General features: G+C 36.7%; 5 protein-coding genes across 5 annotated transcripts; 2 read left to right on the top strand and 3 right to left on the bottom strand.

Moving 5' to 3' along the window:
- Positions 1-1,187: 1,187 nt before the first annotated feature.
- On the bottom strand, positions 1,188-2,290 carry LOC133850298 (ATP synthase mitochondrial F1 complex assembly factor 2-like). The gene is made up of 4 exons (XM_062286352.1): positions 2,120-2,290; positions 1,758-2,065; positions 1,515-1,695; positions 1,188-1,469 (listed from the first exon to the last, which is right to left on the bottom strand). Exons 1-4 carry the CDS (start codon positions 2,217-2,219, stop codon positions 1,219-1,221), a joined length of 840 nt encoding a protein of 279 aa, XP_062142336.1. The 5' UTR covers positions 2,220-2,290; the 3' UTR covers positions 1,188-1,218.
- A 2,785-nt stretch (positions 2,291-5,075) lies between these two features.
- LOC133848504 (uncharacterized) lies at positions 5,076-6,621 on the bottom strand. Its single transcript, XM_062284112.1, has 2 exons — positions 6,140-6,621; positions 5,076-6,081 (listed from the first exon to the last, which is right to left on the bottom strand). The coding sequence occupies exons 1-2, from the start codon at positions 6,370-6,372 to the stop codon at positions 5,448-5,450; spliced, it is 867 nt and encodes a 288-aa protein (XP_062140096.1). The 5' UTR covers positions 6,373-6,621; the 3' UTR covers positions 5,076-5,447.
- A 2,450-nt stretch (positions 6,622-9,071) lies between these two features.
- On the top strand, positions 9,072-10,975 carry LOC133844337 (putative mediator of RNA polymerase II transcription subunit 15). Its single transcript, XM_062278283.1, is given in 4 exon segments — positions 9,072-9,588; positions 9,646-10,486; positions 10,489-10,623; positions 10,625-10,975. Coding segments are annotated over 4 exon segments (1,443 nt in total). The 5' UTR covers positions 9,072-9,232; the 3' UTR covers positions 10,736-10,975.
- A 1,240-nt stretch (positions 10,976-12,215) lies between these two features.
- LOC133843719 (venom dipeptidyl peptidase 4) lies at positions 12,216-17,494 on the top strand. Its single transcript, XM_062277377.1, has 6 exons — positions 12,216-12,521; positions 15,100-15,194; positions 15,256-16,172; positions 16,241-16,977; positions 17,043-17,254; positions 17,313-17,494. The coding sequence occupies exons 1-6, from the start codon at positions 12,341-12,343 to the stop codon at positions 17,421-17,423; spliced, it is 2,253 nt and encodes a 750-aa protein (XP_062133361.1). The 5' UTR covers positions 12,216-12,340; the 3' UTR covers positions 17,424-17,494.
- Positions 17,495-22,296: 4,802 nt separating this feature from the next.
- On the bottom strand, positions 22,297-22,858 carry LOC133842280 (uncharacterized). Its single transcript, XM_062275322.1, has 2 exons — positions 22,723-22,858; positions 22,297-22,643 (listed from the first exon to the last, which is right to left on the bottom strand). Exons 1-2 carry the CDS (start codon positions 22,807-22,809, stop codon positions 22,404-22,406), a joined length of 327 nt encoding a protein of 108 aa, XP_062131306.1. The 5' UTR covers positions 22,810-22,858; the 3' UTR covers positions 22,297-22,403.
- Between the last annotated feature and the right edge of the window lie 2,777 nt (positions 22,859-25,635).

Below are 25,635 nucleotides of genomic sequence, written 5' to 3'. Positions count from 1 at the left end.
AAATGAATGATGAACACAAAACGATGTACACACAAAATTGAATGACACCTTCACAAGAAAACGTTCAAAAGTGAACTGGAAGTGTTTCTTATAAATGATCCCTGTCAAGAGGGGAAGCTGCGAGTCACAGTTGTCAAATTAGCGTTGGCGATAAAATCAAAGCAAACAACAGATAAGCGACTGATAAAACTTACAGTCAAACAAACCGTACAACTAAACTCCTAAAGTATGCATGTGTGTACATACATGTACACTTATGTATGTATATTGTAAACAGGGACGTGTGCAAGCACGTTTCACATACAGCAACTAAGAAATTAAACTATTAAGAACTAGTGGATCGCAGCTTATTTCGTGCAGTCGCAAACTGAAAGTTTGAACCTTCACTGCTACTAAACCACTAAAGATATTTCAAAAATTTAAATGAAGGTTGGTAAAGCAGAATTTGTAGATTTGAAATTAATAAGAAAAATTTTCTTATTACAAAAGTAAAACATTGAGATAAAAATGTATGCCGCAGCTTATTTCGTGCAGACATTTTATATAGACGAAATTCTATGTATGTATATATATATGTATATATGTATGTATGTATGTACACGAATACGTTCGTGAACAGAACTAATAAATACATACATATGTATGTATGTATGTATGCCTACAACAACTAAGACTATAAAGTAAGCATTACTTCACCCGCGCGACACACAATTTTGTACAATGAATCAAATTCTGCATTTGATTTTAAATACATATGTATATATATATGAATATGTATGTATTAATTTCTTAACCTTTTTTCGATATTATCCATAGCTTCTAATTCAATTAATCATCAATTAATCATTTAGGATATGTACAAAATATACATACTAAACCAGAAAAGGACTTGCAAACAGACGGGCTTTCACTGGCGAGCGGCTACATTTGCATTTTCTAGCTGTATGCCTTTGTATTCTGATGAAGTCAGGTGCATATAAAACACACATACTGCTTGCGTGCATGTGCAATGTGCAAGAGATTTAATGAAAAGCACATAATATAAACTCATAGCAAGACGTCAACAAAATGTGGTGCGAACAAAGCACACGGCCTGCTTATGTTTTTCCGTTGGTGACGTGCGCTGAAGTGATTTAAAATTGGCGCCAAGTGATTGCAATTTGTATGGTTGATCATTTAAATGCCAATTTTCAAAAGAAAGGAAAGTTCGTTTTAATATTATAATAAGAGTTTTTCTTGAACAAGGTGCTCTGAGCAATTGAAATGAACAAATAACACTGAGGCGGCCAGGCGAGCTTGTAGATCCTGTTGACTTAGGTCATGAGACCACTCGACTCGTCCCCAAAACTTTAGTTGATATTCCTCTTCTAGACGTGAGAGTGTAACGGCTTTCTCCACACTAATTTGCTGCTCAATGACAGCGCAAGCTAACACAATCGATTTCAGCGTATCCACTGCAAAGGTATATCCTAAGGAAATCCAGAATTTAGTATATTGATTTGATGGTTTTTTACCATGCAATGTATCTAGACTGAACGACTGGAAATGCTTGGCGATTTTAATTTTATCTTCGTCGGTCACATAAGGCGGTGTTATACTCATAGTCTTCTGTAGATTTGTCTCGAAACGTTTGTTAAACCAGTTGATTACCGGATCCCATTCATTCAATTGCAGCTCTTGCAAAGCCGTTTCAGTCTGCCAAATATATTACACAAAGCTTGAACCAAATTCAAACCAATTAAATAACTCATACTTACCTCATTTTGAAAGAGAACTGTATCAGTAGGCACAAAGTTTAATAAGTAGTTGACTATGTCGAGCTTCGTCAGATTATTGGGATTGTCCAGAACTGTGAAACAAAGTGCCGATATATGCATTCGAGAGCGTTCTATTTGATCCTTCTGATTATCGAACTCAGTGGCCACGGCAATTGCCAGCGGCTCACTCTTCACTGTAAACAGTGTTCCTTTGGGTGTCTTTAGCTTCCTGTGATCTAACGTAACCTCATAGCCGTTATCTGTGCACAGCACATTTGTTTGTTTATAGAATCGTTTTGGATGTGTGGCTATTGAAAATCAACTGTTATGAAATCAGTTTCAGAAATCAGTGGAACTCTTACCATAAAGACGTACAGAAGCTAGTGAATTTGTTTGGCTTGTTTTAATTATGTTAGTAAGCCGCAGAATTCGCATTCCATTAAATATTGTGCAATTAATCATTTTGAATAAAAAAATGCTTTAACTTAACTCAGAATGTTTGTGAATGAATTCTCTTCAGTGTGACCAAACTACAATCTGTATTTAATACTCTATATTTTGCGAGAAATAATGTCACTTTCAGCGTAAAAGTTTTTGTGCCCATGCAAAATCCCTAGAACTTATTCTCAGATGGGCAAAATCGTAATTTTTTCGTTCAACTCCATATAAAAAAAGCGGTCTTGCTAAATTTATGCAGCAGTTCCCAGCAAAAAAATGTTGAAGCGTATCGATACTCCGATAGTCAATGAATGTGATTTAATTTTTTTGGTTTTTAATTATTGCATCTAGTTAAAAGTCAAATGTTTGAGTGGGGTGGCCATAATTTTTTTTTTTGTACTATTTTTGTGCCAAGTTATGTGTCATAAAGGCTGTCAAAAACGATCACTCTACAATTTGTGCAACAGTTTTTATACATGGGCGAGAAGTGTGAAAATGTCGGATACCAATTTTCGGTATATTACATTTTGGTCACCTGTTTTGCGTCAGAGCGGCCACGCTCAAAATTTACCGTTGCTTATATTTTTTTAATGAATAATAATTTTTTATTAACAAATGTAAAAGTGGGTGTTTTTTCGAACTTTACGAAGCCCTTCAATGCTGTCCATATACAATTGCAAAAGGAAATGAGAGGAATTTGCGTCCCATGTAATTTTTGTAAAGACATAAAATAAAATACATATATGTATGTATGTATAACTGAATATATAATACTTTCCATCAATTTTCTTGCCGATTGAAGGTGGAAAAGTGTGTGGTTAGGGTTCCGAGGCTTGGATCAGAAGAGTAATAAATTTTAGTATTATAAAATTTAATAGTATATGATACTGTACCCAACAAACTTAAATTATTTTTTGAAACCATCTAATCAGCTTTAAAAAAATGCAGACTCTGCATTGCAGAGTACTGTTAAATATGGGTAATTTTCTGACGAAAAATTAGGCGTGCGATATAAAAACAAAAATAAACAATTTTAGAAATAAGATAATGTTAATCTTATAGCTCTGGATTAGCACTTTATTTAGAGCTAAGATTGGTGTTAGGAACTTTTCTATTCATTTTTGCAATTATCTTAAAACATAAAAATAATTCCAAAACTAGTCTAATAAAAGAATTGCATGTTGCAATTTGAAAATTTTATGTAGATCAATCACCCATCAGCTCGTTAAAATTAATTGATTCATTATTTTAGAATGTTCACATTTGTTTGGATCTCTTTCCGCCGGATAAATTTTTGTTAGTATGCATACATATGTACATAAGCATTTAAAGTATTTTTCTAAAAGTTCATTCACACATCACGTGTATAGCACTTTGTTTTTAGATTAAAACGTTATTTTTAATTACCAAAAATATATTTATAATGATAAATTAGGCATAAAAAACCACGAGGTTAGGAAATTAAAAACAAAAATCTTGGCTGGTATGCCCATATGGATGTCGGTCTCCTCAAAGAAGGAGGCGTTGACATAGAATCAGCGTACCTAGAAGAAGAATCTAATTACTAATCTAACAATCTGCTGCAGTTGTTAGCGAATATTTAACACTGCTGCAGAAATTTATAATTTCTGTTATTTCTTTTTTTCATATTTTGTTATCAGAAAATTTCCTGAGATGTTGACCAGGGCTTTCTGCATATGACTTAAGTATATTAAATATCGTTATTATTTTGCATTTATAAATGCAATTTTTAGAAAATGTTATTATTATAAAACTTGCACCAACTAAAACAAGTCAGAAAGCTACAGTCGAGTATGCTCGACTTAGATACCCGCTACCCATTTTGAATAAAAGTAAAACATTGCGGTACTATTTTCAAAATATACCAAAATACTAAAAATATACCAAATAAACTATTTGGTAGTAGCACATTCAAAATATACCATAGATGTCACAATATATCAGATTGTCAGCCAAAGCAATTAAGAAGGCGAATCATAACTACTATTGTTATTATTGTATACATTGTAGCTCTACGGTTTTTTATTTGATATTTGTTGATTTGCGGAGGCGGATGTGGGCGTGGCAAAAATTTGAAACAAACTTGAACTGCGTGCACACATAACAAACGCTGTTGAATAATCTCTTATAGTGATCTGAGATCGTTTCGGCTGATCAAGGATATTCACTTGGCCCTCGCTTAACACGGGGGTTACGTTCCTAGAAATCCTCTTGTTAAGCGAAATAGTGTTAAGCGAAACATGGATTCAGTACAAAATATGGGGTTACGTTCGCAAAATTCAAAATTGGCAGAAAAAAAAATGTTTTATTGTTCAAATTTGGTCTGTTTCTATTAAAGTCTCATATATTTGTTCAAAATTAACCAAAAGTTATTATGTATATGCGTTAAATAAATGCATAACATTCATATTTTCATAATTAAAAGTTGGTATTAAATTAAAAAAAGTTGCTTCATATAATTAATTAACAGGCTAAACTTTATAGAAACTTGAAAATCTTAAAAAGTAAGAAGATTATATGTTTCAATTCATATCAAATTTGAAATGCATTTGGTGGCATTTATAGTTTAAGCCAGTTTGTTTCAACGTGTTTTCTCATTTTGATGGATCCTTATCAAAATAATCGTGTAAGAACGAGGTTTTTAGCGTGTTAAAAGGGGACGGTAGCAAATTTGTAATCGTGTAAGACCGAGTTCGTGCTAGAAGAGTCCCAGTTAAGCGAGGACCAGGTGTATATACTTTATAGGGTCGGAGATGCCTTATTATACCTATTACATATATATCCTCCCGGCTTAAACTACTCACCATCGACGATTGAGTATTTCTAACAGTTGAATGAGAAATAAGTGCATATTCCAAAATACTTTGGCACTGTTGAAGCGTATTCCATTCAGTTATATTCACATGTTTTGTACTTAAATCTATTTTATAATGCACAGTCCAAGCGGTAAAAATAAGGAGGTTGAAATTTGTATACAACACAGTTCCCGGTTTGTTTTGACTAATAAAGAACTGATTTTTAATATTAAACTTTTTACTATATCAACTTACATTTTATAATTAGAAGCGTAATGTATAGATTGTATTATTAATCAAATTAATCCACATATATTTGGATGTGTGTGATTAGGATTTCTAGCAAGCAAATTCTGCTTTGATTACTTAATAGATAAGGGTAACTGACAAATATAAAAAATAAAGCTTTTCATTTTCCAATTAAATTTATGATGAATTATGGCTTTTGTAAATCCCAATCATCCAAGAAGATCATCCAGGTTTCCTGCTGATGCAACCAGAAATCAAATGTCTGCTCTAAATTCTGATATTGACGTTCCTTTAGTTGAAGGTCCGCTAGATGAGCGTCGCGTTGCTCGACTAGTAAATCATTCTCCTGGCGCAACATTTGGATTTGCGCCATAGTTATCTGACCAGTGCGCGGCATTATACTGCGACGACGGATTCGACGAGCTGATCCAGCGTATTCGAATGTGCTCAAAAACGGGATGCGTTTCTCAGGCGAAGACCGCATATCTTCTATTTCATCGCAGGTTTTCTCCTCCGTCTTAATAGAAAATAATTTCGACGGCGTGGACTGCGGCAGTATCTCCGATTTAATAAATTGACCCACCATAAAGGGACATCCGTCAACATCTTGTTCGAACTTCATTGTCTTGCAGTCGTGCCGCTGAAAGCGGGGAAGGCTGGGAAGTTCGCTGCGCACTTTTGCCTCTATGGCCCCCAAGGCGCTGTACTCCGGAAGAATTATGGATTCTTGTGTCGTGGAAGGGAAGAGGCTGCTGATGAGCGGATAAAGGCGCCAATGTGACTTATACTCCGGGTCGCTCTCTAATCGACTCCGCTCAATTCTAGTACAAAATAGAATAGATTTTATAAATAGCGAAGTGCTATAAAATATGTACTTACAAATACTTGTTCCTATAGCTACTAATGCGACGCCGAACTTCTTGTTTGTTTAATCTGATTCGATGCTGCTGTAAACCAAATGCAATCTCGCGAAAAATTTGTAAGTTTTCGGTGTAAGATGTGATTTCGTTGAGATGTTCGCGCCACAGTTTCAACACGGAGGCTTCCTCGTATGATGTGTAGTAGCGAAGCCGCATATGTTTTGGACCGCGTTTGTTTTCCACTTCACTCATCTTGTCAAAGCAAATTTTTTTCCATAAATATTAAGGTAATTGGTTTGAGGTATGTTCAATAGAGGTGGCACTTGCATGTAGAACATCGATGTGTGTTGTTTAGGTATTTTTAATATAAATATAAATATTTAACCAATATTGATTTGAAACAAATGCGAACTGAATTCAACTTCTGAAATCGTGAATTTTATATCAAATGCTTAGTAAAATTATTTTATTGGTATTTTTGTGTGGACTATGAATGGTTCTATTGTTCTGTTTCGGCATTGTTATCGAAAAGATTATCGATGGTATATCGCAATCACTTTTTTTGTAATTATATAAATTAAAATTATTAAACAAAAAATTTGTATTTTAATGTCTTTTATTTTAAGCTCAGTTGTCAGCAGAACCTAAATAAACATTTATTTCATAGATGCAGTTCTGTGATGCAAGTGCTTACCCCAAAACTGCATCACGCGAACAGCTGATTAGGGTTGAAAAACATAACAAACTCGGAAGGAAGAATATTTAATGCAATAGAGAAAAATTAACAGAAAATTAGCAATTTCATTAAATATGTGACACTAACGGCATTCAAAAAGTATAAGTTTATATACATTTTGTTTTTATTTATAATAAGCAACTCGCTCTGCAAATACAATATTTATATACGTGGTCAAAAAGTCAAATTAATCGTCTTGGCGATATTTTCTTAGACATTTTCTTATGCCTCTGTGTATATTTCCTAAAATTTTTTCGACTTTAGTCTTTTTTTTTAAAGAAATAAATAAAACAATTTTAAATAAGTTTAAGGAGCCAAAATTCGCAAATAATATAATCATTTGATTTCATCAATCAATCATCTAATTTTTTCCAAAAAGTACCAAATACATAATTTGCCAAAATACTTCTACATTTTCAGTATCGTTGCAGCATAATCAATGATGCGGCTCAATTAGCCATCCCTCCCTTAAGCAGGCCATCCACGGGCGAGCATGTTCGCGAATATGTTGTGCTCGACGAAATTTTTCTCGTGGATGGTAGCGTTCGTCGTCAAATTTCGTGTTCGTCAAAATGTTCGCATGAGATTAAAATTATTCTATTTTGTCTGTGTTTGCACGAACATGTTCGCCAATGGATGGCAACGTTTGCACGAACATCATTTGCGCAATCGTTTTGTAGAGAGAGCATGTATTTGCGCAGCGCAAAATGAGCAAAAAATGTATGAAAGAATTCATTTTTTGTCTGCAAAATCAATTATATTATTTCAATTATTATGCGCCCAAGGCTCTGGGGAGAAAATTCCTGTTAAGAATTTTAGGTCTTCATAACTTTGGCCATTACTAAATTTAACAGTTCTTCATATATAGAACTGTCCATTGGAAGAAAGTTTTTTTCCTTTTTTTCTAAGCAAATATGTATTGCCATCAGTGCAATTATACTGCCGCTGTCGTTATCCGTTGACATGTTGACTGCTTGAAAATTTGCCGACAAATGATATTCGCGAGCATGTTGGCACTAGTTGGTGAGCAAATGAAATACAAGTTGGCGAGCATGTTGGCGAATATGTTGTGCTCGACGAAATTTTTCTCGTGGATGGTAGCGTTCGTCGTCAAATTTCGTGTTCGTCAAAATGTTCGCATGGGATTAAAATTATTATTTTTTGTGTGTGTTTGCACCAACATGGTTGCCAATGGATGGCAACGTTGGCACGAACAACATTTGTGAAATCATTTAGTAGAGAGAAGTCGTGTTTGCGAAGCGCAAAATGAGCAAAAAATGTGTACAAGAATTCATTTTTTGTCTGCAAAATCAATTATTATATTATTATATTTCAATTATTATGCGCCCAAGGCTCTGGGGAGAAATTCCTGTTAAGAATTTCAGGTTTTCATAAATTTGGCCACTACTAAATTTAACAGTTCTTCATATATAGAACTGTCCATTGGAAGAAAGTTTTTTTTTCTTTTTTTCTAAGCAAATATGTATTGGCATCAGTGCAATTACACTGCCGCTGTCGTTATCCATCCGTTGACATTTTGGCTGCTTGAAAATTCGCCGACAAATGATATTTGCGAGCATGTTGGCACTAGTTGGTGGGCAAATGAAATTCAAGTTGGCGAGCATGTTCGCCAACATGCTCGCCTGTGGATGGCCTGCTTTACACACAGCCTCTTAAGGAATAATGCGGCCAAAGGTTCTTTTTAACGTAGCATCATTCCATAAGCAGATATATGTGAGAGAGTGTCGGCTGATAGAGCCGCATCATTAATGAAATTACAGTGATTCTAAAAATGTGACCGTATCTTGGCTATATATTGAATAATTATGATAGCCATAGCAAACAGCTGATTACTGCATTTACATAATTTATCATTTTAAAATTATATTATATTGCTTCGCAATTAAAAAAGGAAATAAAGTCAACAATAAAAGGCTATGAACTGGTACATAACAAAATGTTGGTAGAAGATCGCAAACACGATTAAATTCACTACTTTGTGCAGGAGCTGATCATTTTAGAATGACTTTATTTAATATAATGCAAAATGAAAGCATTTGATACATCAAATCAATGAATAAGAAATTAAATATATACAATAATATAAAAATACACGAGAAACATCGCGTCACTGATAAAAAATAAGGCGAAAATTGTGGGGCGATATTCTCGTTGAAATAATATGTATCGATTAAAAAAATGCATTCGATATTTCATTCCATCACTAGTTGTTGATTTTTGTGCAAAAAAAGTGAAGCTTCGGTTTGCTAATATAAAATGAGACATTGTGGTGCTTGAAAAAGTTTTTCAAACTTATACTACACACGAATAACTTTGTTTTGTTGATCCGCATATAAAAGCAAATCTTGCACTCGCATGGACTACGACAATTTATCATTTAATCTTGGCGATGGAAGCCAAGCGACAGACTTGATTGGAGGAGTCACAAACTCAAAACCAACCATAGATCCGGAAGCTCCAGATGCGAATATGTGTGGCAGTCAGGATTTGCTGGAAGTGAAGTCGAAGGAGAAAGCTCGGCGCTATTGGACGCCCAGCGAGGAGGAGCGCCTCTATGAGATTTGGGGTCGGGACAACTGGCGTTTAACACGTAATGGAAAGAACACAATTTTCTTTGGTCAATGGTCTGAGGAGTTGCGCGAACGTTTCTCGGTGGATGTGAAGCCCGAAGAGATTCAAATGAAGGTTAACCAGACACGTGCTAAGTTTCGGTGAGTTACTGTTAAAAGTCATGAATAACACTATATTTGTTTTTTCTCGTTTGGCAGTCAAGTAAAGAAACAGCTTCAAAGTGATCCCTCGAGTTACTCCTTGCGCTGGAAGAAATATGACATAATCAATCGCATACTTAAGAATATACATAGGCCCAAGAATGCTGAACCTATTCCACCCGATGTGTTGCTCAACAATCGTGATGTGTCCCCGCCACGTGAAGAGGAACAGCAACAGAAACAGCAGCCACAACAACAGCAACAATGCCAATCAGTGCTTAATTTGACCACTGAGCCAACGGGCAACAACTTTTACAACAACAGTAGCAACAGCAACAACAGCAACAGCCATGCTCAAGTCAATAACAATAATAATAACACAATGAGCTTCAATACCGAACTGTTCACAGATCAGTACGACGATATAAAGCGCGAGTACGATGAGGACGATTATCGATCAATGCCATTTCAGGAGCAATTGCAACAGTATTCACCAGCGGAGCCTGCACAGTTACTCGAACTCCAAACTCCCCAGCAACAGCAGCAGAAACAACAACATCAACAGCAACATTTCCAGTCTGAGTACGAGTCTAGTGTTGTTAATTATGCTGCAAGTGGGATATCGACCCAGCAGCAACAACCACAGCAATATAATAGCAACAGCACTAGCAGCAGCAATAACTCCGCCTCTGTATCGTCTATTAATCATCAAGCTATCACAGCTGTCGCTTACATTAACAGCAGTAATAATACAATAAGCGTAGCCACCAACAATAGCAACAGCAAAGACGAACCAACGGCGACGGTGCAAATGCAACCTCCAGTTGGAGTAGGAGCCGCAAGCAATGCCATCAGCACAACTCCACGGAAACGGGGTCGACCGTTTGGCTCAAGCAATCCCCCCCCGCTGCTGATTCACTGGAGTCGATATATATTGAAGAAGTGCGTCGGAAGAATCAACTGCTCTCTGAGCAAACGAAAATCTCACGACAACGCCTGGAATTAGAAGAGCGAAAGGTGGAGCTCATGCAAACTTTTTTTCCCTAAATGCTTGGAACAGCAAGCTCATATACTAGCACGAGTCATGCAATTGCCATCCTTGCAACAGCACTTGCAGTCGCCATCGCTGCCGCCTCCACAACAGTAATCGTCGTAATTCATGTATCACCACCAGTAATATAGCGTGATTAGTCCTTAAACTAGCGATCGTAAGCCAATCAAAAAGAAATCGTTTTAATTTCTATGTGTATGTAAGCAGCAATTGACGAAATTATGATTTCGATGAATGCCCTTCACGTTTTCAATTGTTTTAACGATCGTAATTAATATGTTGTAATCAATACCATAATATAATAAACTCAATTTATACTGCTAAGTATAATTCTAATCAACAATGTTTTAATTTATGCATTCTCGTAAAAAGCCGTACTACACTTAATATACTTTAATAACTAACAACATTGTATAACTTATTTCAGTAATCGAATTTGTACTATTTACCATAATAAAATTGATTATTAGCGCAAAATCGCATTAAATTAATGTAGAGCTTGATTCGTAGTTTCGACTCAGTGTCCCAAAAAGAATTCATTAATTTAGAAATATTTCGAGGCTTGAACTCCTCATATCCCTTGTTATTTATGTTAAATATACTTTAAACAATAGTTGTTTTCATTCGCATAATTGCCGCTCTAGTAGTGGACAATTTATTGACCATTAATTAACTAATTCTATTATATATATGTTTGAATATCTAAATTAAGCAGACAGATGTCACGCAAGAAAATTAAAGTAGAATTACGTTGCGTTTAGTTTAGTTTTTTTTTTTGGGAAACATCGTTGAATGCATCAGAAGAACATATTCCCGGAAATTATGCAAATCGAAAAATATGTCCTCCATTAACCAGATCTTTTTCATTAAATCAAATGAATTGCAACACTTACGAAAAATGCATAATTACAAATTTAATTATCTAATTTGGATGGATGTAAGCAAGCGAATATTCACAGACCATACATACATAGGTCTATTCACAAACAGCTGACAGTGATCGGATAGTAAATCTGTTTGGCAACAAAATATTAAATGTTTATACAAGCCCGTAGGGTAAGAAGTCATTATAAATTTGTCCATATGAAACACTGGATCTCAAAGACTATAAAATATACTATAAAGTTATATTTTTTCGATTTCATTTGTTATTTTTATTACAGTATTTATTTTATCCAAAGTTTTGTTGCAGTCAGATAATTATTGTAGATGTTATTTAAAAAATATTGTATGAAAAAAAAAACGCGTAATGTAATCGGGTTTTTTTGTTTAGAATATGGTTTTTATAAAAGGTGTCTCACAGGTGAGCACACTCAACTGTAGCTTTCTTAATTGTTTTGTTTTATAATTACAAGATTGAAACAAAACATTTGTCCATATATACATACATATGTATTTCAGATTTTTTTTAAGGAGTAAACTTTTGGTTGACATCCTACATTGCTAATGCTTGGGATAATTCTAATTTAGTTCATAGGGTATTTTTACAGTGACTCAATGCTTTGTTCCAATTTTGAGTTCACGCAGGCGGTATCGGCGATGCTAATTTGCTGATTATAACTGATTGTGAATTCAGTTGATGTTTTGTTGTGGGCCTGTGCGGAACGGTGCTGTTTGTTGGACATCTACTTGTGCTAGTTGTGGTTGGCTTAATCGTTTTCGAAGTTGCCATTGTTATTATTCACGAATAGTAGTGAAATCATGCTACCTATATTTAAGTTGTTACTGCTATTTCTTAGTCAATTTTACCTGGGACACACCTCGATCATAAAAATACAACCAACAACTGACCGTTTGATCAGTAGCAAGACACCCTGGAACTTAACAGATGCGATTTATGGCACTGCAGGTCTTCGTAGCTTTAATGGCACATGGATAACAGGTCAGTCATCGTTATTGGCAAGATCGGTCACAAGATTCGACTTGTGACATTAAATGTATGAGGTGATCGCAAAGTCCCCTAGTCTGTGACTACCCTCTCCATACGAATTTAAAATTCCCAGCTAGGAACATTCTTATCAATGTGTCTTCAAGCTAACTGTGTGAACTGAATGAACAATTTCATTTGTATGCATTTGCATATCAAGATCCAATTGGAACATAATTACTATATATGTATATATTATGTATTATAAAAGTTTTTGGATATTTGTTGCAACTTATTCCTTACTTCCCTTCAGTCGTAAGGTGTAGTACGTATATTCATAAATATTATTGAGAGGCTCTAAATATTGATAATCTAACAGATGTTGATATACCACTTATAATCTTATCTTTAATGCGAGACTTATTACCTACATTCATATATTTGTGTATGTCGTTGCTTATCGGCTCAGAGTCAATGGTTTATAGTGGTATAATTAGAGAAATAGTTGAGGAGTACACTGAGAGGAAAGCGTATTAAGTCAACTAAACAAATTTTTAGGGAAAGGAAGATAACAACTAAGAACTGGTTCAGCTGAATTGACTTTTTGTACGGCAGAAAATGTTCAAAGCGGCAGAAGTAGTCATCTCTATATATATATATATATATGTCTTATAGTCTCTGAGTATAAGTGTTCATATGAACAGTTCATTGAACTGTGTTCTATTGAGACAATGAACACTATATATATATATATATATATATATATATATATATATTCTTGTTTAGCAACAAATCCGAGACGATAGACAATAGACTGTTCATATGAACACTTATACTCAGAGACTATAAGACATAATGCTATAATAATGTTTGTACGAAGATAATCTTTGTTTTAGAGTTTTGCCACGCTGACTTTCGCCATCGCAAATCTAAAAAAATCGATACCTACAGTTTTTATGATTCCTGAAAATTTGGTTGCAATCAGAAAAAAATTTTAGGAGTTATTTGAGAAAAATGTTTTAAAAAACGGCTGCTGCAGTCGGAGTTTTATGGAATAGTTAAAGGTTTATATTAACGAAAATCTTTCCATGATTTGATTGAAAATTTACATGTTTATGCATACATACTTATGTACATATGTATTACGAGTATTATTAAAGAGTCGACTTTAGCCTTTTTATTTTATTTTTAATTTTAAGCACCAGAAAAACAAGCAGATGGTTTCTGAAATTATAATTAGTTTTTTACTCATTCGTACTTATATAACGTTGTGCCGACAGCAAATGTATGTATGTAACAGGTAGAAGGAGGCATCTCCGACCCTATAAGGTATATATATTCTTGATCAGCATCAGCAGCCAAAACGATTATGTCTGTGTGTCTGTCCGTATGAAACACTGGATAGTGTATACGATAATAACAATGATAATTATGATTCCTGAAAATTTGGCTGCGATCAGATAAAAATTGTGGAAATTATTAATGAAATACTTTTGTATGTGCAAAAAACGGCTAATTACTAGGGGTCTTAGTTGCTTTGGCTGGCAATCTGATATTTTGTGCAGTCTGTGGTATATTTTGAATGGTGTACTATATCGATATACCGAACATACCATTTGGTATATTTTTTTTTAGCATTTTTTGTTTTAGTATTTTCGGTATATTTTGATGATACCGCAATATTTTGCCTTTATTAAAAATGGGTAACGGGTATCTCACAGTCGAGCACACTCGACTGTAACTTTCTTACTTGTTTTTATTGTTAATGACTCTTTTTAGGGTACACAATCGAGGGTGGTCACTTAATATAATTTAAAATAAAATTGACTTACGATGACCATTTATTGTTGTGTAAAAAATTGCAATTTGAGCATATAATTACTATAACATTAGGTAATATAATAAATAATTTGTAATTTTCGTAAAATGTATCTGTAAAAGATGATTCAATTTTATTCGTTTCAAATTTCCTAGTCACACTGAGGTAGAGGATTTCGCGCAGTGCTTCTTAATACGTCTACAATTATAATACATGGATTTCTAAAAACTTATGTAAATAAAATAAGAATAACGGTTCTCTTCAGTTATTAAATAGTCTAAACTAAGTGTTTGGTTAAGCAGTAGCCGCTAAAACAACTTTGAGACAACGTAAATGTAAAGAGATTGTAAATCACATCGCGCTCTTAATTTGCCAGCCCCTTTTTATGCTATGGTGTTGGTCACTGAAGTTTGCTGCAGTGTTAATAATGTATGTAAATTCGATCACTCGCCTATTGTATAGCTCAACTTTATTGATTTTCCTATTAAAAACTAAAATTAAACTAAAAGTGAAGTTTGATCTTGAGCTAAGCCACTCATTCGGCTGTGCAGATCGAATTATGAAAAGCCGGTTCCTAGTCAGCTCTTCCCGAAATACTTTTAGTTTTAAGGAAAGGAATTAACTTCCCAGAATTTGCTGTTTTGGGCGGTGCTTTTTTGTATAGTCAGATTATGAAAGAATGTTAACAAAAAATTTGCAAAATAAATCAAGTATTTTATGTTATAAATAACGAGGAGAATTAATCTTAAGCTACTTTCTTCTTACTACTTGCAGATGAGGAATTCTATTATACGGCAAGTGATAAATCTATTCACAAATTCAATGCTGCAACAAATACAGATACTATATTCGTGAACTCATCATTTCTGGTAATTTTATTAAAAATTACTTATAAAATAGCTTATTAAATATATACGCTTAACATTACAGGAATCTTACAGTGGTGCTACCTTCACACTTTCGCAGGACTTTAGTAAAATTCTGGTGCGCTACAACTTGACCGAGAAGTTTCGCCATTCTTATGTAGCTCAGTACGATATATATGATATTGCAACAAATTCGTCTATTAAGATCCATAAGGGTGAGAAGCTGCAATATTGTGGTTGGTCGCCACTAAAAGATCGACTTGCTTATGTATACCTGAACAATGTGTACATACATTTCAATGAGAATCTAGAGATTCCCATCACGGAAGATGGCACAGATGGCATTATCTATAATGGAGTACCTGACTGGGTTTATGAGGAGGAAGTACTGAGTAGCGGTAGCGCTTTGTGGTGGTCGCCAGATGGCAGCAAACTTTCTGTAGGATTCTTCGATGATACAAATGTGGAAACCTTTAAATATTTTCTTTACGGCGATGACTCTACTTCGTATTATCAATATCCACACGAAGAGGAGTTAAAGTATCCGAAAACTGGCACACCTAATCCAATCGTATATCTGCGAGTCTACGATCTTAGTAATGATGATCCCATTATGCGGCGCATTAATGCTCCAATCGATATTGTTAGCAGCGATCACATTTTGCAGAATGTGGTTTGGTCGAATAACAGCCATTTACTTATCACTTGGATGAACCGACGCCAGAATCTGGCATCGATCCAGAGCTGCAGCCACGATGGCAGCTGTGTTGAGGTTACGCGTATTGAGGAACCAAACGGCTGGGTTACCATTAGTACACCCAAGTGTATTAATGACGGTCTCAATTGTTTGTTTAGCTATTTCATAGACAACTGGTATCAAGTATGGAACCTCAATCTACAAACGGGCGTAAATAGCTGGAAATCTCGGGGAAACTTCACTGTTCTCAATATCTATGGCTATGATGAAATCAACGATAAGCTGTAAGTTTTTCCAGTTTCACAATAATATGACAATGGAAGAATTGAAAAAACAACACCGTCTCTTGCAGTTACTATCAGGCTACTCAACGGAATAATCCAGCTGTGTATCACGTGTACAGTAATGATGACTGCCTTAGCTGCAATCGCTATGATGTTGACAATGAAGAATGTAAATCAGCTAGCGCCACTTTTAGCAAATCCTTTTCTTTCTACACTCTCTCCTGTGTTGGACCCAATCCGATCTACACGAAAATCTATGAAGTTGCTAGTGACACAATGGTGAAGGATTGGGAGCTGAACAGCCAGTATAGAACGACATTGGAGGGCAAGCTGCGTCCTAGTTACTCATTTATTAACGTAGCTCTTGCCGATGGAAGTACGGGCATTGCTAAGTTGGCACTGCCACCAAATTTTGATCAATCCAAGAAGTACCCAATGATTGTTGTAGTCTATGGTGGACCCAATTCAGTGCGAGTAACGAACTCATTTACTGTGGGTTATGAGGCCTTTGTAACAACCAAAAGAGATACCATTTACGCATATATAGACGGCCGTGGTACTGGAAACAAAGGCAAGGATCTATTGTTTTCTGTCAACAATGACTTGGGCGATTATGAGGTCAAAGATCAATTGTATGTCACTAAGTGGTTGCAAGATAACTTAGTTTTCATAGATCCAAACCGCACAGGGATTTGGGGATGGAGCTATGGTGGTTATATGACAGCCAAAACTATTGAAAAAGACGATTCTCGCGTCTTTCAATGTGGTGTTTCAGTGGCGCCTGTGACTTCGTGGCTATACTACGGTATTTGCTTGCAATTACGAATCAAACAAATTTAATTCAAATTTCGAATCCGATTATATGACTAGATACCATCTATACGGAGCGTTATATGGGACTACCTACCTTGGAGGATAATGCTCAAAAGTATAATGAGAGTAACGCCTTCCATCATTTGGAGAACTTCAAGACCCATGATTTCTTGCTGGTGCATGGCTCTGGTGATGATAATGTCCATTATCAGCATTCACTGTTATTAGCCAAGCTTCTTCAAAAAGCCGACATTCAATTTGATGAGCAGGTGAGTTGGAAAGTATTGTTTAGGTGAAAAAATTTAATAAACCTTTTTGTTTGCGCAGACTTACACTGATGAGAACCACAGTATTGGCAATGCGCTGCCACATTTGTATAATACCATTGACAACTTCTGGATCAAGTGTCTAAACTACAGCGAAACTGAAAATGTATAACCTTTAAAAAAAATGTCTCTAATAATCTTATTTGCTTATTAAAATGATATGCATCGCACCAATAAACACAATTTGGAGTGAATAGAGATAAGGGGTAGTTCGGGGCACTGGTTTTAATTATTTAAGAAAATAAGTTCGTTAAAGCGTCGAAAATAGTCTGTGATAACTAAACTCATTAAGATTGTTGAAGTTTTTGTTGCGATCAGATAAAAATTGTGGAAATTATTTAAGAATTAATTTGATATGGTAATGGCTGCTAGACTTGGATATTAGTTTCATTGGCTGACAATCTGGCATATTTTGTACTCAATGGTATTTCTTAAATGTAATAGTATATCGATATCGATATAGCAAACATAGGATTTCCTGTTTTTAATATCTTTCGGTAATAAATCAAAACAAAAATTTAAAAATTTTCTGGGAAACCTAACGGTATTTTCAAAAAATAGAATTGAAGTTGTGAACACGTGTTCATTTGCGAAGTGCATCGCGAATATTTCACAACAAAGCCGAACTTTGGAGTCGTCGATTCAGTTATTTCTTCTCCAAATAACAAATTTTTTTGTAAGGGATTGTGAAGTTGAAGGTATTGTCTAGAAATTAAGATATTTATAAACTTACTTGTGTAACTGTTTTTATCTTGTGCTAGCAGGAAATGTATATCATTTTTTAGACTAACAATCTTAACATTAAAATTTAACTAACAGTGTGCTAAGACTGCATTCTGGTTGCGCGTCCCTCAAGTCAGTCGCTGGGTGGGTAAGTCATTGCGTCGAGGACGTGATTGGTTGCTCAACCTTGTTAGACCTCTCGCCAGGTGGTTAGGGTGCAACAATAGCTTGGTAAAGTACTTTTTCTTCTGTTCTGCGATCACATCTTTGACTGGTAGAATGTTTAAGTCGCAATGTATGTTTTCGTTGTGAACGTGCCACGGTGCCCCGTTGATGGTTCTCAAGATCTTTGATTGAGCTCGCCGTACATCCATATAGGTTTTAGTACCGTGTTATATCGCAGGACTTTATATTCTAGACTAAGAGGAGACCGAGCATTGATAAGCCAATGAAGGCTGCTGGCTTTTAGCTTTAGGTGTGTTCTTTTGGCTTCAATGTGCCGGCGCCATGTGAGTCTTCTGTCGAGGTGTAGTTCTAAATATGTCACTTCGTTTGCTTGCGGGAGTAGAGTGTTGTTTAACGTTAGTTAGGCAGTTTTGCCTGTTCAAGGTAAATGTAACGTGCTTGCATTTTTTGTTCGTTTACTTTAATTCTCCAATCTGATAGCCATTTTTCAACATCGACCACATGGAGAGCTAGCTGCGCAGTTGCTTGCTTCGGGCATTTTGAGCGGCTGAGAATAGCTGTATCATCAGCAAACGTAGATGTTGTTATTCGTGTGCTTGTCGAGAGGTCTGCTGTTTAGAGGTCGTATAGTGTTGGCCCTAGCCCGCTCCCTTAGGGAACTCCAGCATCTCACACCAAAATTTTCTGTAGTAAAGGTAAGACTCTAAAAACTTGTGGGTGTTGTTGGGGAGCATTGTCTTGATCTTGTACATTAGACCTTCTAGCCAGACTCTATCAAGTGCTTGAGAGACATCTAAAATTATGGCAGTACAGTACTCTCGTTCTTCGATCGCGTTCCGAATTTCTGATGTTATCCGGTTGACTTGCTCAATTGTTCCGTGCTTTTCACGAAACCCAAATTGGTGTGACGGGATTCCTTCATGGAGTCTTAGGTATGTGTTTATCCAAGCCAAAACGCATTTTTCAAAGAGTTTAGATAAGCATGAAAGTAGGCTTATAAGTCTATACGACGTGGGGATTGTGTGGTCTTTTCCCGGCTTTGCTATGATTATTATAATTGACTTTTTCCATCTCACTGGATAGTGGCCGAGTTTTGCGATGGCATTGAAAAGCAAACGGCGCAATATGGGAGCTCGATGATCATTTTGGGAGTTATGTAGTCGCAGCTCGGGGATTTTTTCGGATTCAGTTGATTTTTGATGATGCTAACGATTTCATTTGGGCGAAATTCCATTGGCTCATGTTGAAGCTGAGGCTCATATGGGAAAGTCGGCAATGTAAACGCACTCGTCGCAGGATTTGGTTGGAAGAAATATTGAACGGACGAGGACGAGCTGCTCGATTTGTAGATGTGTCTTTTGAATGCGTTGTGTATTTACAGTTGCAAGCTCGAGCTGCAGAGACAGGTACAGACTGCAGTGAATTAACAAAGCTGTCTACGTCGGCTTCATTGTTGAAATGAGGACTTATCTCAATGTGTGAGCTAATAGATTTTCTTTGAGGTCAATTAATAGTGATTATTCCAATGTTCCTGGACGACGGAGTAGAATAAACAGAATAGGCGAGTGATCAGAGGAAAGATCCGAAAGGCATTCGGCGCTTATCCGATTTTTTGGAATGTTTTTGGTAATAGCAAAGTCTATTAAATCGGGTAGTTTCTTTGGGTCTGCCGGCCAGTATGTTGGTGTGCCAGAAGAAACAGTCGAGCTTGTTCTTGGCGTTGATAATTGCGTTATAGAGCTGCTTTTCTTTTGGAGTCACGAGACGAGATCCCCAGTGTGTGTGTGCTTGGCATTGTAGTCTCCTGCTGCTATGAAGTGGTCTCCTAATGAGTTGAAAAACTGCATAAACTCATATACGTATACGGCGGCTAGTGTAAGTTGGTTGCCAGTATTTAATTGTATATTGATAGATGTGGCCTGTAGGTAGTTTTTAGCAAATTTGTTATGATAGTGGTGCTTAATACGGCTTTTGATTAGAATTCCATTCCCACCATGTGCTTTAACATCTGGATGTTTTGTTCCGTAGAACGAATATCCTCGTAGTTGAAAATTGTATTTGTTTGTAAGGTGTGTTTCTGAAAGCAGCATAACGTCGATTTCATTGTCGAGCAGGAATTGAGCTAACTCAAGTTTGTGCTGCGAAACGCCGTTAGCGTTCCACGTAGATATCCGTAGGGAAGTCATTATTTGGATTGTTGTGAAACCAGCATTTGAATCAATAGATTTTGGTTTCGCATTAAATATTGCACAGTTTGTTGTAGGCTGCATATCATAGCTTCGAAGTTGGTTTTTGGCTGCTCCGGTGATTGATGCTGCTGAGACATGTTCGGTTCTTAGTATGCTGATTGCAGAAATGAACTTTTTGAGGCAGTTGTAGCCGGTCCTGATTTTAAAGCGCTTGCGTTGTCAATTTTTTGGCAGTTAATAGGTCCTAGTGAGGACCTGGCTGCAGTGGAGAAGAAGACTTCAGGGTTTGATCTGGAAACTTTCAACGTTTTATTTTGGGTGAGGGCAGTAATTCCTCTCTGACAGATGCCGCTTTTCAGATCATTATAAACTGGCAGAATGATTGCCACCGCAGTTGCCGCACTTTTTCGAGTTGCAGTCATTTTTGGTCGCTGGGTAGTGTGCGGAGTCATGGAGCTCTCCACAAAACTACACACGCCGGGCGCAGTTTACAGTATGACCTTGTACGACCATATTTTTGGCAGTTCGCACATTGTACCGGACCATTGCGTTTGTGCGGTTCCTCAACTGTAATTCGGCGGTGCAGAAGGAACTGAAGATTGTATAAAGGGTGCACTTCGTATTTCTTCAGGGGCTTATTTTCTGGCTCGAGCTCAACCCTAAAGAGTGGCTGCGGCTTTCTGTCCCTGTTAAGGATGTTGACGACTGTCTTTACGCTAAATCCCTTGTCTTGTAGCGCCTTTGTTATCTCTGCAGGCGTCACTTCGGATTCTATGCCCTTAAGTACGACTTGCAGGCCCTTGCTGCTTTTTAGCTGATACGTGTAAAAGTTCTTTTTATTATCGGTAAGATATTTTGATAATACTTTGTAATTATCTTCAGATTTAATTTGAACTTTTGTTTCCTGAATGTTGCCCTTCACAAGGGGTATTATGTAGAAGTTATCCTTGCCAATAAGCTGAATAATTTTGTTGACAAGACCATTGGAACTTTTTTCTCGTATATAAATAGGCGGAGGCTTTGGCTTCATTTTCTCGACTTCAGTAGATTCGGCCGCCTCAACCTCATAGGCGTCTGCCAAAGTTTTAAATCGGTTTGAGTTCATGTCCGTTTTATTGCAGTTAGGCTAGCATTGCCACGGGTTATTTTGCGTTGAGAATTTGGGGGGCTCGTCTTCCGTTTGATTTGAATGTAGCGATCCATACCAGTCTGCACAGCCGGCTTAATATGTTCATGGTTTTTATTCTGTTTTTCAGGCAGCGCAGTGGCAGGCGTAGTAATGTTTGCGCTGCTAGCTGATGATGTTGTTAAACGCGCTGTCGATACAGTTGCTGTTGTTGTTACGGTTGACGTTGTCAACGAAATTGCGGTGCTGGTTACTGCGCTCTTAGGCTGCAGAAACATCGATGGTAGCGAGGGAGAGCGCGCTTTATTGTTCTTTACGTTTAAGAATTCGGTCAAGTTGGGGGTAATTGACCGCATTTGATCAGAGCTTGCATTATTTTCGGTCGGTACTGGTTACTGCGCTCTTAGGCTGCAGAAACATCGATGGTAGCGAGGGAGAGCGCGCTTTATTACTCTTTACGTTTAAGAATTCGGTCAAGTTGGGGGTAATTGACCGCATTTGATCAGAGCTTGCATTATTTTCGGTCGCTTTAAAAGATAAGTACGCGTTGTTTCTTTGTTGTGAGAGCCGTCTCTCGTCTTACTCACGGTGACGTTGTGCACGAATGTCGTTTTGACCCATTGTAATCGAGATTGATTTTAATTATTATGTTCTACATTAATTAATCAATCAATACGATTTCATCGCAGAGAGCGTCTTTTCGCGTAATTGTTGATTTATTAAACCAGTCATTATATTATTATTGTTATAAAAATATAACGTTATTATTTTCGGCAATAATGCTTCATTTATTTGGATTTTCTTTCACCTACTGGAACTGACATTTACGCAACCTTACATTTTTCGTGTATGTTATATATCTTGTATTTTATTTTTTTTTGTCATCTTTTTCTTTTGGGCACGAAGACAGGTAACCTCCAGTCTGCATACGATCAAAGGAATCCATTGGATCATAATTAGAATAAAAACTCTTATATTTATTCATATGGGGCAAATTGTACATGGCATAAAAGCAGAGTGGTGCCAAAACAGCTAGAATACAAGCATTCCGCAAATTTCCATAAATTTTATTCAGATGAGTGTCATGAATTGGAAATTTAATTTTTTTCTGAAATAAAAATAAATTATATTACTTAAAAAAAATGTATACATATATAAATAACACAAAAAAAAACATGTAAAAATACCTCAGACATTCTGAATGCTTTTATGTACAATGCGCTTACTAATATATTAACGTGATTTAAGAAAAACAAAAAAATAGATGTAAACATCAAAACATACTATGTTTTATAATCGTTTTTGAAAACTGGATATCTACACCACTCAATTAGTTCAAGGCCCGACATAGGGGGCCGGGCAGACATCGATATTTTTATCGATAGTGTCGATTATCATAAGCTCTGTGTACAAATTTTACAACTCTGCGACCAGTAAGTTATAAATTTTAAAGTGAAACAACCTTTGAGTTTTTCTACAATATGGAAAAAAAAGAAATTTCATGTCCAAATTAAACATTGTTTTTTTATTGGAAAAAATACGGCTTGATAAGCATTACCCGGATTCTTCTCCAGGAAAATCAACCATTAAGGATTGGTACAATGAATTTAAACGTGGTCGTGTCGACACTGAAGACGCTGAGCGTAGCGGTCGCCCAAAAACAGCAGTTACGCCAGAAAATATCGCAAAAATCCGATAAATGGTATTGGCAAACCGCAAATTGAAATTAAAGAAGATAGCTGATGCCTCAAAGAAATCAGAAGGCAGTGTGTTTACGATATTGCATAAACATTTGCATACGAGGAAGCTCTGCTCAAAGTGGGTGGCGCGATTGCTAACATCGGACCGAGCAACAACGCATCGATGGTTCCGAGGTGTGTTTAAGCATGTTGAAGCACAAGAGGACCGATTTTTTCGCCGTTAACCATGGACGAAACATGGATACACCGCTAGACTCCAGAATCCAGTTGGCGGTCTTCTGAGTGGGTGGTACCCGGTAAAAGCCGTCCGAAGCGTGCCAAAACACAAATATCGGCGGGTAAGGTTATGGCGTCCGTATTTTGGGATATCCGCTACCCATTTGTAGTTAAAGCAGAACAGAGCGGTATTAATTACTAAAAAAAATTACTAAAGGCTACAATTTTTATATTTATTCAGTACTACATTCAAAATAATCCATAACACATAAGAGAGTACAAAATATGCCAAAGCATTTAAAACACGTAGTACATAGTCGTTTTCCCCCATACCTGTCATGGCCTGAAGACTTTTTTCTTCTTGTACAGATAATTTATGAAATTTTGGTTGTTTATCATGTGTATCAGAAGACCCAACATCAAGTTCACATATCTAAGTTGGAGCTCTTATTTTATCGATCAATCAATTATGGCGCAACTTTTGCTTTTGATGTAAGCAATTTTGATTAGCTCGTATATATAAACAGCAGCCATAAGCATGGCTGGAAGCGTCTGCAAATCCATGAATTTGGATATTGGCTTTGCTGGAATTGGTGAATCGTGGAATGGATACTTTGTCATGGTTTAGTAGATTTTCTTTAAATCTCTCCCATCTCGTATGCATGTGCATAGGGATGGTTTCGTCCCATGCCAGATGATTTTGCCAGAGCTTTTGCAGTAAGATTCTGGCTTTAATACTGATGGGGCTCAGCAAGCCAAGTGAGTCAAACATACGAGCTGTCACAGACAAAACATTGCGTTTTGTTGGGCTAAGATCGGTGAAGCTGGAGTCCAAATGATATCGAAATATATCAGATTTTGGCGTCCACCGCATGCCCAATGTTTTGGTCGAATCTGTGTCGTTGAAACTGAGAACTTTATCAGTTTCATTCCCATTGATTAAAGAAGGGTGGTTGGAGTACCATTTGGCCAATTGAAGACCACCGGAGCTTAGGATATCTGACAGTTGGACACAAATCTCCTTCAGAGTGTCAGCATCGTCAGCTCCAGTAAGCACCTCATCGACGTAGAAGTCATTGCAGACGACTTTAGCTCCAAGAGGATGTGTTTCCTTATGGCGAACACCAAGTTCGTGAAGGCTTCGTATGGCCAGAAAAGGAGCATACGCAGTGCCATAAGTAACTGTATTTAGTTGATAAATTTGAAGCTTTTCTGACGGATTTTCACGCCAGACAATATCCGATCCTTTGGAGACATGCTTTCATGTCTATACATTTTAGTAATATCTGCCGTGAGGGCAAACAGTCGAAAGCGAATTAGCGACGAGAAGAGTTCCTCCTATATAGTTGGCCCCACCATTAGAATATCATTCAATGAATAATTAGACGTCGTTTTGCACGAAGCGTCGAAAACAACTCGAAGTTTAGTGGTGGCACTATCAGGCCTCAGGATGCACTGATGTGGTATAAAATAGTGTGGACCTGGTGGAAAATCAACGGGAGACATATGACCAAGTTCTATATATTCTTTCATGAAACTGACATAAATTTCCTTTAATGTTGCGTTTCTTGAAACCTTGCGTTCAAGCGAAAGAAACCGACGTTTTGCCGTTTCGAAGTACGAACCAAGTATTTTTGGGTCAGTTTTAAACGGAAGATTAACTTTTATTCGCCCTGTCGATAATGTTGTCACTTGGTCATTAAAGACCTGTTCACAGGCTCTTTGCTCTGACGAATATTTAGCGACGTTTAATAAGTCTGGAACTTTTTCTAAGTCCCATAGGTTTTCTACCAGCGAGTCAAGTTTTACATCTTCCGATGAGTACGTCGTTGCACCACATAATGGGTTCTGACTCGGAGTACCTTTGCAACGCCCTGACACTGACAATCCACCCTAGCAGAGTTTTTGTAACAGAGGGCCACTCTCGTTCAATTTAATTTGGCCTGTGCACAAAAGGTCGAAAAAGGAATCGGCTCCTAATAGCAAGTCGATTCTCTGCGGCTTGTAGAAATAAGGATCAGCCAGTTCCACGTTAGCCGGTATTTGTAACTGCCTAACTGGAATCAACCTGTCTGGCTGCTGGTTCGAAATTGATTTTAGCACCCAAAAATCGGCGTCAAATTGATGTTTGTTAACACGAAATGATATCATTGTGGGCACTTCATATCGAGCTACCAAATTTGA

The sequence above is a fragment of the Drosophila sulfurigaster genome, chromosome 2L, assembly GCF_023558435.1.
Source record: "Drosophila sulfurigaster albostrigata strain 15112-1811.04 chromosome 2L, ASM2355843v2, whole genome shotgun sequence".
In the NCBI taxonomy this organism is placed as follows: Eukaryota; Metazoa; Arthropoda; class Insecta; order Diptera; family Drosophilidae; genus Drosophila; species Drosophila sulfurigaster.
The sequence above is the reverse complement of the archived record's forward strand: the minus strand, read 5'-3'. Positions and strand labels throughout refer to the sequence as shown.

Bases quoted from the DNA above. Each gene is read 5' to 3' on its own strand.
- LOC133850298 (XM_062286352.1), bottom strand. From the start codon at position 2,219: ATGATTAATTGCACAATATTTAATGGAATGCGAATTCTGCGGCTTACT. The intron at 2,066-2,119 runs GTAAGAGTTCCA...GATTTTCAATAG, and splicing joins AGCTTCTGTACGTCTTTATG to CCACACATCCAAAACGATTC. The intron at 1,696-1,757 runs GTAAGTATGAGT...TATATTTGGCAG, and splicing joins CAGTTCTCTTTCAAAATGAG to ACTGAAACGGCTTTGCAAGA.
- LOC133848504 (XM_062284112.1), bottom strand. From the start codon at position 6,372: ATGAGTGAAGTGGAAAACAAACGCGGTCCAAAACATATGCGGCTTCGC. The intron at 6,082-6,139 runs GTAAGTACATAT...ATTTTGTACTAG, and splicing joins AGCTATAGGAACAAGTATTT to AATTGAGCGGAGTCGATTAG.
- LOC133843719 (XM_062277377.1), top strand. From the start codon at position 12,341: ATGCTACCTATATTTAAGTTGTTACTGCTATTTCTTAGTCAATTTTAC. The intron at 12,522-15,099 runs GTCAGTCATCGT...TACTACTTGCAG, and splicing joins TAATGGCACATGGATAACAG to ATGAGGAATTCTATTATACG. The intron at 17,255-17,312 runs GTGAGTTGGAAA...TTGTTTGCGCAG, and splicing joins ACATTCAATTTGATGAGCAG to ACTTACACTGATGAGAACCA.
- LOC133842280 (XM_062275322.1), bottom strand. From the start codon at position 22,809: ATGTTTACATCTATTTTTTTGTTTTTCTTAAATCACGTTAATATATTA. The intron at 22,644-22,722 runs GTATTTTTACAT...TTTTTATTTCAG, and splicing joins AAGCATTCAGAATGTCTGAG to AAAAAAATTAAATTTCCAAT.